At 36.3% G+C, this 12,792-nt stretch overlaps 1 protein-coding gene across 1 annotated transcript in view; it reads right to left on the bottom strand.

Annotated features, from left to right (window-relative positions):
• LOC103729251 (protocadherin-15-like) overlaps nucleotides 1–12,792 on the bottom strand; it is a gene marked incomplete at its 5' end in the record, with an annotated part of 182,914 nt that overhangs the window by 75,385 nt on the left and 94,737 nt on the right. The window contains 1 exon segment of the mRNA XM_029560706.1: nucleotides 1,205–1,420. Coding sequence (XP_029416566.1) covers nucleotides 1,205–1,420 — 216 coding nt within the window.

Below are 12,792 nucleotides of genomic sequence, written 5' to 3'. Positions count from 1 at the left end.
CGTATTTATACTTAGTGAGTTCTTATTTATTCTTTAAGCTTACCAATGTGCATATCATAAATAACAGGAATGGAGACAGCATTTTCTCATTTAAGGTTTACAGATCTAAATTAAAAAAATTTTTTTTAATTAAAAAAAATGTTTAGACCTCTAGATAGGCTGACTAGATTCACTGGATGGGCAAGTACCGGGGAACGGCTGGGGTGCCAACAACACAGCAGACAGTAGCAGGGAAGACAGAGTAAAAGAGCTCTAGTGGGGGGGGGCTATGGGAGGGGCCATCTGGGAAATGGGTACATAGATGAATAAGATTGTTTGGGATGCTCTGTGTGATATACGCACACAAAAAATCAACAAATTAAAAAAGTGAGTTATATTTGAGGAGGAAGCATAAAAATTTATGTCATGTTAATTAGTAGAGGTGATAAACATTACCATTGAAATCTACCCAATGACTTTATATCCATACACAGATCTAAATTTTAAAAAAATCTATTATCCTTAATATCTTCTATGTACAAACTTGGCTATGATTGGCTTACTTTTATTATGTTACGATTATGCTGTTATGAAGGAGAACATGATTCCAGCATGGTTCTGGCTCATAATAATGATGGTGATTGGAATTCACCAACAATATCAAGAACATATTTGATCACTGATGGCTGCTTGTATATAGAACTGAATCAGAACTAGAAGAGATGACAATTTACCAGATATGAAAAGGAATATATGAATTATACTTGACTCGGTGATAATTCTGCACATAACCATCATTAGATTTATCAGAGAATCATCCAACAAATCAGCACATGCAGATTAGAAGAGACATATTCCCTGGTGTTACATATTTTGGATAAAAATTAGTGTTAAATTGCCCTTGAAATGGTCTAGTCCTTAAGTTTTGTACAGCCTGAGAGAAAAAGAACACAGTTTCAATATTTTTAGGCAAATATAGCTTAGTCTAGCATTATTTCTACCATCAATGAGATTTTGCCAAAAATAGAAAGTTACATATATTGGAATAAAAAAATGCCTTAAAACATTTTTTAGTTTTTAATTACAAAGACCAAATGCAAATAAAATATCTTGATGAAAATAACAGTTATGTTTTAGAAAGCCTACTTCAAGAATATTAAAAATGGTATAAGCTAGGCACAGTGGCTCCAGCCTAGCATTCCATGACTCTCAATTGTCTACTCACCAGGACATCAGCTTTCCCACTCAGCCCCTTCCCATAGTCATCAGTTGCAATCACTTGGAATTTGAAGTAGGATCTCCTCATGTTGTGGAAGAGCATTGCAGTCTTGATGAGCCCTGTGTATGTTTCCACCACAAAGCCTTCTTTGCCTTCTTTAATCGGTGGTATGATGAGTCTGTAGGCCATGGTACTGTAATTTCCTGTATCCCTGTCAGTAGCCTGCGGGAGGGGGGTAAAGATTATAAGTCAGCAAGAAGAAGAAATAACCCAGTACTGAAGGGTTTATTTCTGTCTGTAATGACATCATGTGTAATCCACAGTAAAGTTCTCTTAAGACTCCAATTTATTTGAGTATCTTTATGTATATTCAGATGATATAGACACATATCCACTAGTTCTCATCAGAATGATAATGACTACAGAGCTCTGACTGCAATGGACAGAGGATGAAACACTGAAGTTTGATGTGAATGTGAGGATGAATTTAACTCTAGGCTAGGATCTAAACTGCACAGTGGCCGGGCTGTTGGTTACTTGATGATCATCATATGACTGCATGACTGTTTTTGATGAAGAGTGTAGTGCACAGAAGTCAAACCATAGTTTTTCACATATAAATTTTAAGGATGCATAAATAACTCCTAACCAGTTAATGTTGTAGCAAGAAAAGAGCAGGACTGACTGCTAATCCAATTTCTTTTGTAGTGTTCCTGAATGTACAAGATTTCTACTAGTCCACAGTCATGATCTACAGGTTGAAGTTTCTTAGCATTTAGAATTCAAAAGGAATAACCTGTTGAAATCTTTTTTATTTCTTCAGAAATATACTATAAATAAATTTTTATTACTTTTCTGTGTTGTGATTACATATTATGACCAAAAGCAGCTTAAGGAGGAAAGTTTATTTTGGTTTATAGCTACAGAGGGCTACATGCCCATCATTACTGGGAGGCATGACAGCAAGTGGAGGGCATGGGGGCAGAAAAAGGAAGAAGAGCGGTCACATCTCAAGTGCACACAGGAAGCAGAGACAGTGAGCTGGAAGTGAGACAAGGCTAGACCCTCAAAGCCCATTTCTAGTCATGCGCTTTGTGCTATGACTGTCATAATAAAATTCCATGACCTTTCCTACCAGGGTCACCAACTAGGGACCACATGTTCAAATACCATAGACTGTAAGGGAAATTTCTCATTCAAATCATCACAGTTATATATTAGACTGGTTCTATGGCTTCTATTTATGGAAAAAATTCAGAATGTCAGTTTCAGAATTATTCCAAAGTGAAACACTTAGTAAAGAAATGATGAATAAGATAATTAGAGACTGTACATGGCTATATATAACCTGTTTAGAATACTGTATTTGTAAGTTTTATATGTACATTTTTAATCATTGTTTTTCATTCCATGGTAATTGTTACTATCAGTGCTATTGATTTAAAACATCATGTATTATGCATTTTCTTCATAATACAATGCTAAAAACTGTATAAACGTAATCTAATAGTAAGAAAAAATATTGCTGAGAAAGTTATTCTTCTAATTATATGTTAGTACTGTCCAATAGAATTCTCCAAGCTGAATGAAGTCCTCTCAGTGTGTTTTGTTCCTTACAGCAGGGATAAGCCAGATATTTAACAAAGACTTGAAAAGAGGTTAATATAACCAAAGAACCAAAGTTCTAATTTAATGTAATTTAAATCAAATTTAAACAAACAAAGACCACAGGACAAGTGGTAATATTTGGTTACAAATAGTAGCAAGAATAATAACAGCTAATAGCATGAAGTTGACCTGGATTCAAATTCATTACATATTTGAAATATTTTAAACATTTAAGGATAACCAGTCTACATAACTGACAAAGTAATTTGAATTACATAACCAGGATACTTCATATCAAGATAAGCCTTCATGAATTTTCTAAGTTGCTCTCATGGTGAATTTCAACTTGACTGGATATAGACTAGTGTAGGAGACATGTCTCTGGGAGTGTCTGGGAGTGCTTTAGAGAGGCTTGACAGAGATGGGAAGATGGGCAGAGTCATCTATAGCTGGTAAAGCAGTGGCCTTGCAAGCATGAGAACCTGAGTTTGATCACCAGAGTTCACATTTACAAAGCTGGACTTCGTGGCTTGCTCTTGTTATCTCAACACTGGAAAAGGGAAGACCAGAGGATCCTGGAGACTCACCGGCCAGCCAGTCCAGGCTACTGGTACTGGGTAAGCTCCAGGCCAGTGAGAGACCCTGTCTTAAAAGCCAAGGTGAATGACACCTGAGGAATAATGCCTGACATTTCCTCTGGCTTCCCCATGCATGAAATACACACACACACACACACACACACACACACACACACACACACATGAATGAACATATGCACACATAATGTCACACACAGAAAGATTTAGTGATATATATTCAACTTTTAACTTCTGATTAACTGAATTTCTCTTTAAAGAAACAATTTATTGTTAATTCAAACTTTGGGATACAACAGGAATGTCAAAATTATACACAAATTATGAGTGTACAGAACAACAAAATTTTGCAAGATAAACACATCGATGAGACCAACCTGTGTATCAAAAATCAAGGCACCACAGTCATCCCAGTCTATATTCGTGTGTCAGTTACACCTCCCTTCAAGGAAACTACTGACCTGGCCACATCATGACTTCAAAAGTTTGTTCACTTTCAAAACATATTGACAGAATGTGGAATTGCAGCACAAATTCTCCTTTGTGTGCTAACTCTTTCATTGAATTTTGTGCTGTGAGATTCAGACTTTTTTATTTTGAAATATGTAAAACACAATGATATCTAGATGAGAAAATATGGTCACTGTACAATCATAGTGGTTCTTTGGTACATTAAGCTAACTTACACAGTTCCTACTGACTAACTTCCCATTTCAAAAAACTGTTTTGCTTTATAATATTCCTAACTTATTACATTATGAAAACTACAATGTAGTCATATTTCATAATAAATTATTGAAATGTTTTTTGTAGCAAGATCTTCCTGAATCAGTCAATATATAAATTTGCATGTGGAATTAATCATTTGAACAGACATATCACTTAGTTTTATAATTTTCCATAGTATATTTGATAAAATAGTAAAAGTGAGATACAATTTTTAGAAATCATCTTTGCTAGACATTTGAACCCATAAAGCTCTATAGCAATAGATACCATACATGTGTGCTATAATATCCCCATTTGATTTCTTTTCCTCACAGGGCACACTACTCAGGGAAACTCAAGGATCTCATTTCTGGAGCTAGTCATTATGAGGACAGCTGTGGGAAGCATCTGTGACTTTGGAAATATTCCCGCTCTTCCAGTATGCGCAGCCAAATGCTGGTTGGGTAGAGAGTGGAGGATGACAGGGCCAGTATATACTGAATTTAAGAGCAATTGTAAAGACTTTCATGCCAAACATAGGACCACACTTCATTATAGGATATAACGACGGATGCCAGCACACGCCTGACAATCAGACCCAGACAATAACCAAATACTCTTCACCAAATAAATGATAAAATTTCTGACATCATTAAATATATGTTGAGTCACACAAAAAAACATACACAACTAAATTCAAGGCACAATTTTACATATAGGATGAGATGTGAAAAGGAGCATTTCAACACTGAATGTGTTATAAGATTTGCTTATTAAAGTTAATAGTTTTAAATTTATTTCTTCTCTTTTACATTATATTTTGAATTGAGCTGGACTGCAAAGTCACTTTTGGCTTGTGTTTCTGATCCATAAATGAATTATATCAAAGAACTATTATTACAAGATATACTTATGTATACGTATATCTGTTAAATTATGTGATTACCATATGCTATAAATTATATTTGTGTAAATTATATTTATATGGTAAAGCATAGTATAGCATTAGAATTACTTAATATAACTATTAGAGTTACTTATTTTTTAATATATTTTTATTGAATTTTTTGGCTATCATTTGGTCATATATGTTAAGGCCTATCAAGACAAATGTTTGTAGTCAGCTGTCCCTCAGTGTGAGTTCATCCACTGGAGCCTGTTCAACCTGTTTAGCAGCACTCCCTTAAGGAAGATCAACTCTCCTTCACCCAGTAGTGATCATCTGTTAATCGCTCCTCACCAGAGTTGTCTCCTGCCCTTTTCCCAGCTCTATGCTGTTTTTTGGGTGATTGAGTTTGCATGGATCTTGTACATACTGTTACTACCACTGTAAGTTCATGAACAAGGTCCCAGAAGCCTTTAAGATTCTATTTCCTTACGGTCATACACCTCTTCTCCTAGTTCTTACAATCTTTCTGCCCCCTCTTCATCAAAGGTCCCTGAGCCCTGGGTGGGTGAAGTTTAACATAGGAGTCCTGTCCCAGGACCCACACTCGCAGTCTCTTATTCTCTACAGTTTGTCCAGTTGTGGCCTTTTATGTTTGTTGCCCTCTGCTGCATGAGGCAGATTCTCTATGAGTTTAGAGATGTGTTAGTATTCTCTTTACCCCTTGTTCCAAATTCTTATTGAAATAGTTAAAAAGTTTCACTTTTCCCCATAACAAAATGTTTATCAATTAATACAGAAATTTAAGCACCCAGTTAATTTAGACTCAGACATGTAAGACTGTAAATCCCTTAGGAAAGTAATGGATTAATAATGTCTTTCTTTTTGAGCTCCAGATGCATGCACTGGAGTCTCATAAAAACCTTTCAGTTTTTTATCTTCTTTAATTTTCCTTCATTGCATCCAGATTCCATTTGAACCAACCTTGCACAATGTAATTCATGCACCATGACCAGCAAACACTCTCATTCATTATTGAATAAAAGGACTTTGGTTTCTAGATATGAGCTTTCTTCTTCAACTTCCTTCTTCTTTTAAAATGTCATTCTCATGTACATGACAAGCAGCAATTTACCTTCAGTTCTCAGGTGAGGGATGGTCCTTGGTCACTGAACTTCCTCAAAGTTACTGTAGTGTTAAACCTCATGGGAACATTTACCCAGGCGAAATCCTGTCTCAGGAAGATTAAAATGCAATGCACAAATTTCTGACCACAGTGTCCCATCATATCTGAAGCATCTTGTCTAATAGTAGGAAATTTTACTTCTACATCTTGGCATCTTTGGTTCAGAATTCCTATCCAGTTCTGCCCTTTTTTGGAAGCCACAGGTGCTCACCCTGGAATTCTTTTGTGTTTGTCTGGAGCTTTCTTCTCTTAGAGAAATTGAATCATAAATTTATACCTATGGCTTAAGATGGAGAATTTAAATAATCAGGGAGACTAAGGTAACCATATACCCACGATCTCTGAGTACTATTGTGCCTCTGCTCCACTTAGAAAATCTTTGTTGTATATAATGATTTGTCTCACATCAAAAGTAGATTCTATTCTTTAATGGGCATGTCTTTCAGTCTGGAGACTAAGAGAAACTAATTTACATGAATTTGAGAATACCAAATGTGAGAATTCTCAGTTCCTCGTCTGATAAGTAAAACAGTGTTTTTACATGCAGTTAGTCCACCACTCTGCTCTCTTCAAATCATAGAGCAGTGTCTGACATGCCTCCCACTGGAAGCTTTCACTGTGCTCTGAACCTCCTCAGCTCCTCACCAGCACACACCCTCATTCCCTTGTCATTTTAACCTTTTCTTCTTAAAACTATAAAATCACATTTGTCTTTCTCATTAGAACAATTTGGAACTTTCACAGTGACACCATGTGCACTACTTCCATACCCATTTTTACACTTCAGTGTCTTGGAAATTTCTCTATCATCGCTCTCTGTGATTCTTTACCTTAGCATCATCCTTTGAAGGCAGTCAGACCTCTACCTCTCTAGTTACCACGATGATCCTAAACTTAGACTTCCAGTGTGGGTTGGGCTCAGATCTACTGGTCTGGTATTCTTGCAGGGTCAGTGTGTGTAAAACATCAGTGTACCCTTTGGTGTCAGCGAATATTTGCCCAACACTCACAGTTTTCTTGGTGCTATGAAATACCTTACACATAAAATCTTATCGTCTATTTCACTGGTTCCATTATTATGTTACAGGTGAAGAATGGAGGCACAGAGACATTATTGAACTGCTCTTTATAATGATACAGGTGGCTAACAGCACAGTGTGGTGAGTCTCACTCTAAATATGCCCTGTCCAACATGTCAGGGCTAAGTCACTAAAAATAGCAGGAAATGCAGTATAAATTATTGCAAGAATTCTTCAGAGATGCAATAAGAAGGAGCAAAGAAAACAATAAATATGTGTGTCACTGACTTCAGCGAAATGATGTCTGGAGGCTACCTTTTGGAAGGTGATTAGTTCATGAGAGCAGTTTTATAAGTACATTCTAGAAAGTTACTTTGCCTACTTCTGCTGTGAGCACAAAGTCAGACATCAAGCGAGGAAGAAGTCATCCCTGCTGTATGTGATAATGGCGTAACTCTAACATCTCAGAGCCAGGAGAAAACAATTCATCTTGTATATAAACCCTCAGTTAGAGATGCCAGAATGAGCAAGTAAAGACAAGAACACAACTCTTACATTTTATTACTTGTTTATTTCTTTGTTTAGATATTTATGTAACATTGAATAGTCTAGGCTGTCACTGAACTTGACTCCTGCCTTAGTGCTGGGATCAAAGATGTGTGCCAAGAATCCCAGCTAAGAATACAAGACCTTAATATTATTATTTTTTTTATGTAGACTTCCTTCCCTCCCTCCCTTTCTTCCTTCCCTCCTTCCCTTCCTCTTTTTTTTTTTTCTCCTTTCCCTTGTCATGAGAGACTGTAAGAACCAGTGGCAAGGTCTAAGACTTACTTATGGAAGTGAATCTAATTAGATTACTTCCCTGAAAACTGAATCTTCATTGTAAATAAAAGGGAAATTCATCTCTTTTCCCCAGTCACTGCTTCTGCCACCACTTTGAAACTGAAATACCAATCATCTGGCTTAAACCCTGACACCGAGTGAAGTAGAGCAACTCCTCCCTGATTGGATAACAAAAACCATGACGTGGTTTAGGGTTACACAGTATCAATTTGCCTAAGGCAAGTGGAAATAATAATATACTGAATTTAAATCCTGTTCTTCTGAACCTGCATGAATTAATGGGCAAGCCCCAACCTAAGAGTTTAAGAAGGTGGTCTTTGATGGACCATGGTTCTACAATCGCACTGAGCAAGTGCTTTTCCAAAACTCTGAAAAAAAAAAAAAAGGTCTAAAGTAACTCTAACAAATAAAGTTTAAAGAGAGATTAAAAGTTACAGTAAAATAAGTCTTAAACAAGAAACAAAGTGTGTTGAATCTCTTGAGATAAAAATCAAATTCACAAAGACTTTAAATATTTGAATAAATAGACACAGATTGTGGAGCAAATAATATTGAAATTCAAAAATGGATATAGACTGGAAATAGAAGATAAAGTAGGGAACACACTGGAATTTATAGGCATTCTGAACAGGACTCAGGTAACATAGATATTAAGACCAACAATTGACAAATGGGATCTCATCATGAAATTAAAAAGTGAATGTACAACAAATGACGTCACTGGGTCAAGAGACAGTCAGTAGAGTGGGGAAAACCTTTACCAGCTATACATCTGGCAGAAGTTTAGCATTTAGACTATACAAATAAATTTTTAAAAAATCAATTAAAGATTGAGGCAAGGAACTAAACAAGAATTCTCAAATGGTGAAAAGCAAATGGCTGCGAAACACTGAAAAAAATGTTCAGCATCTTTAGCCAACAGAGAAATGCAAATTAAAACTACTTTAAGAGTTCATCTTACCTCAGTCAGAATGAATAAGATCAAAAAATAAAACAAAACAAAACAAAAAACAAAAACCCCTCAAAACAATTGGTTTTGTGTGGTGAGGGTGTGGGGACTATTCACTCTTGCGATAGTGAAAAATGGTGGCGATTTTGTGGAGTTTCCTCAAAAGCTAAAAGTAGATCACACAAATGATCAGATACACCACTATTGGCACTCTGCACCCTAATACAGAAATTCTTGCCTGTACATGTTCACAGCTGCTTTATTCACAATAGGAAATGAAAAAAGTCTAGCTATCCATTAACTAATGAACAGATAATGAAGGCATGGTACATTTACAAAATATAATTATTATTCAGCTGTTAAGAAGAGCAAAATTATGAAATTTGCAGGAAAATGGATGAAACCGAAAACACTCATCCTGAATGAGGTAACCCAAATGCAAAGACTTGCATGATCTCTATGATACGTTGAGCTAATTTTGAATCTTTATATATGTGTGTTCCAATTAGAAAACCCATAGAAGTGAGGAATCTAGTCAGGAGCAATGGCGTGGGGTATTTCACTGAAGTGGAGATAGAAGCAGTGATATGAAAGGAGAAAGGGGAGGAATGGAACAGGAAGGGTTAGAGGGGGTGGGGAGTGGGAGGTTAGGGCAGAGGAGGAGTACAGGGAGGGACAACTAACAGTAAAGGCCTTTTGAAAAAGTCATATGGAAGCCCACCAGAATAGAAGCTTCTTCAAATAAATTCTTACATGATATAGAAAGTTCAAATGGAAGTCCCCTATAACAGAAGGTTAATGTCCCTACCAGACACCTCGAGCTAGTCAGTAAAAAGTCCAATGTCAAGAATGGACTCTCTTTTGAAGTTGTTGACCAGGAGCGTTCTACAGACCCTAAAACAATAATGGGTGTTTCCATTACTCTTGGTTACTTGCCAGAATCTGATGGTAAACTCTATTGCTGAAGATACTATATGCAGGCATCATAGAACAAATAAAGGAGAAGTCAAAATGGTGCTGATCTTGAAATTTCATCTCTACTGGCAATATTTCATATTACTAGAAGGTGCTATGTAGTCCATCAGAAGAGAAAAATCAGTTATGAACCTTATTCAACTGTGAACACTGTGAGCTACAATAACAATTGGTCTGGAAAGATATTCCTGCAATAATGGCACACATATTACAGGAGTAACTGAATACTTCCTGATTGCATTAAGTCCTGCTCCAGAAGCTGGAGCCAATGCCTGGCACCATTTTGTGAGCCAAGAATCTTTGACTACACTGATGGTTCCTAGAGATGAACCTACTATTATATATTGCTAAATGAACATAGTATTAAACCAATTTCCAATAACTTATGACCACAGATTAGTGTATCTCTTAACTCTCACCAGAGACGTTTCTTCTTTCAACAGGTGACAATTAACTCTGTAGTTGGGATATAACAGGGCAGTTGCAAATATGAATTCACAGAACTTTTAACATCATGTATGAGCCCAAGCCAGACAAAAACTCAGCATCGGGGAGGGAGGCAGGCACAAATCCCCTAGCCTGGCTGAGTATCTACTGGCAACTGATAGATGCTGGGAGAGGGAGAGTCAGTTTTCTTTAAGGATGTGATACCTGGTTTATTGATCATGCTGTACGGGATGGACCCACACCCAAGGGAACTAAGTGGGGGTGGAGATGGTGTAGCGAGTCTGAATATAATCAAATACATTGTATGAAATTCTTAAAGAATCAATAAAAATATGTTTTTAAGTTAATTTTATAATTGAAAACTAAACTACTTGTATGTAAACACTGAGAGATGGAATTTTTAGCTTAACAGGGAGACCTGACCAGGTATCTCAATAGCATACATATACATACATATGCATGCATAGACATACACACCACCACCACACAAACATAAATAATAGTAATAAATGGGGCTGGATAGATGGTTCGGTGGTTAAGAACACAGCCTCTTCTTGCAGAATATCCAGGTTTACTTCCCAGCAACTACATGATAGCTTACAACTGTTTACAACTCAAGTTCAGGAGATCTGACACCCTTACTTTTGACCTCAACAGGAGTTGCATGACATAGGTGTACTTATGTACGTGCATGCAAAACACTCATACACACAATTAAAAATAAGTAAATAAATAAATAAATAAGGGGCTGGAGAGATGACTCAGCAGTTAAGAGCACTAGGGGCTCTTGCAGAGGACCTGCCCCCACATGGCACCTAACAACTGCCTGTAACTCCAATTCCATGGGAATTCAATGTTCTCTTCTGACCTCAGTGGGAATTGCATGACACAGATGCACTTACATACATGCAAATAATACATTCATATACATAAAATAAAAACAATAAATAAAATATTAAAAATAATAAATAAATGCAAGAAAAATTAAAATGAGCATGAAAGGAGCACACATTTTCACATATCCAGAGAGTTTTCCATGGAAAGAATCCATGGAGAAGTATAAGTTGTGAACTTTAAATCAAATTAATGTGATTCCAGATAGAAGAGCTAAGACCTTTAAGGGAAAGAAAAAAAAGAAAAAAAATGTAAGTGGTAAATTTGTGTAAAAGCTCTATAAGTTCAGGGCCTCTATATAATAATCATATTCATGCCTGTGATACCAACAGAAAAAATAAAAAAGAAAATGTCTGAATGCAGCAATGCATGGGTTGGGGGGATAGATGCTGTCAAGTTCTAAAATCTTCACTGAAGTTCCGAATGAGGGGACATTGCCGTGTTCCAGTACAACATGCACATTAAAATCCTCAAATATGCTGAGGGAAATAAAGACAAAACACTTATTCAACATTTTAAATGAGATACAGAGAAGAACACAAACATGATAGCAGGAAACTGAAATACAATTATAGGTAAAACATCAATTAATTATATCTGTAAATATAGCACATGTATTTCAAACTGCTCATTAGGCCTAAATACGCTAGTGTAAATATTGTTCCTAAGCAAAGAAAATGGTTAAAATATAGAAATTAAAATCTTCATATTCTGATTTATAATTCATTTACTTTGGATAGTAAAGGAGAGAACTGATATTTTAGAATTCCAACAATATTCAATGTTGGGGCTGATGTGTGCTGTGTGGTAGAGAAAAGCCTGTTTGAAGGAAGCCATTTCCATAAAATGTCATCAGTGACCTCTAGGAAAATCAATACAGGTTTAAAAATTTTAAATATAAAGTTGTTAAGTTTTACAATGTGGACATTCTCTGGATAGATGACTTTTACTTTACCTTACAAACAGAAAGTTCATTTTACATCTTGTCCATAATGTAGACAAGCTCACTGAGCCATGTGCTCTCCTTGTGACCTGGACATATGACCTTAATTCCTCAGGACCCTTCCTTGTCTCCCCCTAAAATAATATATGAATGTGCATATGCTTGCTTTACATATCAAAGTGCTACAAATAGATAGAGGTTATCCCATTGCTAACAATGAGAGAGAAATTGTAGTGTGTGTATGGTAGTCTAGGTCTAGGGATCAAAGAGCAAAACGCTTTTCTGGGAAGAGCCTGACTTTTACTTCCCCATTTCATGTTGTAGGTACTGTTTCAGTAAAGAATAAGAAAAGTTCTTGCTGGAGACACAGTTCCAAGAGAATCTGAGGGAACAGGCTCTCAGCAGTTCTGGCTCTCTTGGCTGTAAAATGGATGCTAAGATTCGGGCTCTTTTCTTTAAGGCATAAATGCAATGTGGCATAATGCCATGAATATAGTGAGAACCACCTTCTTATAACTGAGGAAAATTCATCTTATTGCT

Source organism: Nannospalax galili, unplaced genomic scaffold (genome assembly GCF_000622305.1).
Source record: "Nannospalax galili isolate Female #2095 unplaced genomic scaffold, S.galili_v1.0 scaffold1613, whole genome shotgun sequence".
NCBI lineage: Eukaryota > Metazoa > Chordata > Mammalia > Rodentia > Spalacidae > Nannospalax > Nannospalax galili.
Note: the sequence above shows the minus strand (reverse complement) of the source record. Positions and strands in the feature narration are given on the sequence as shown.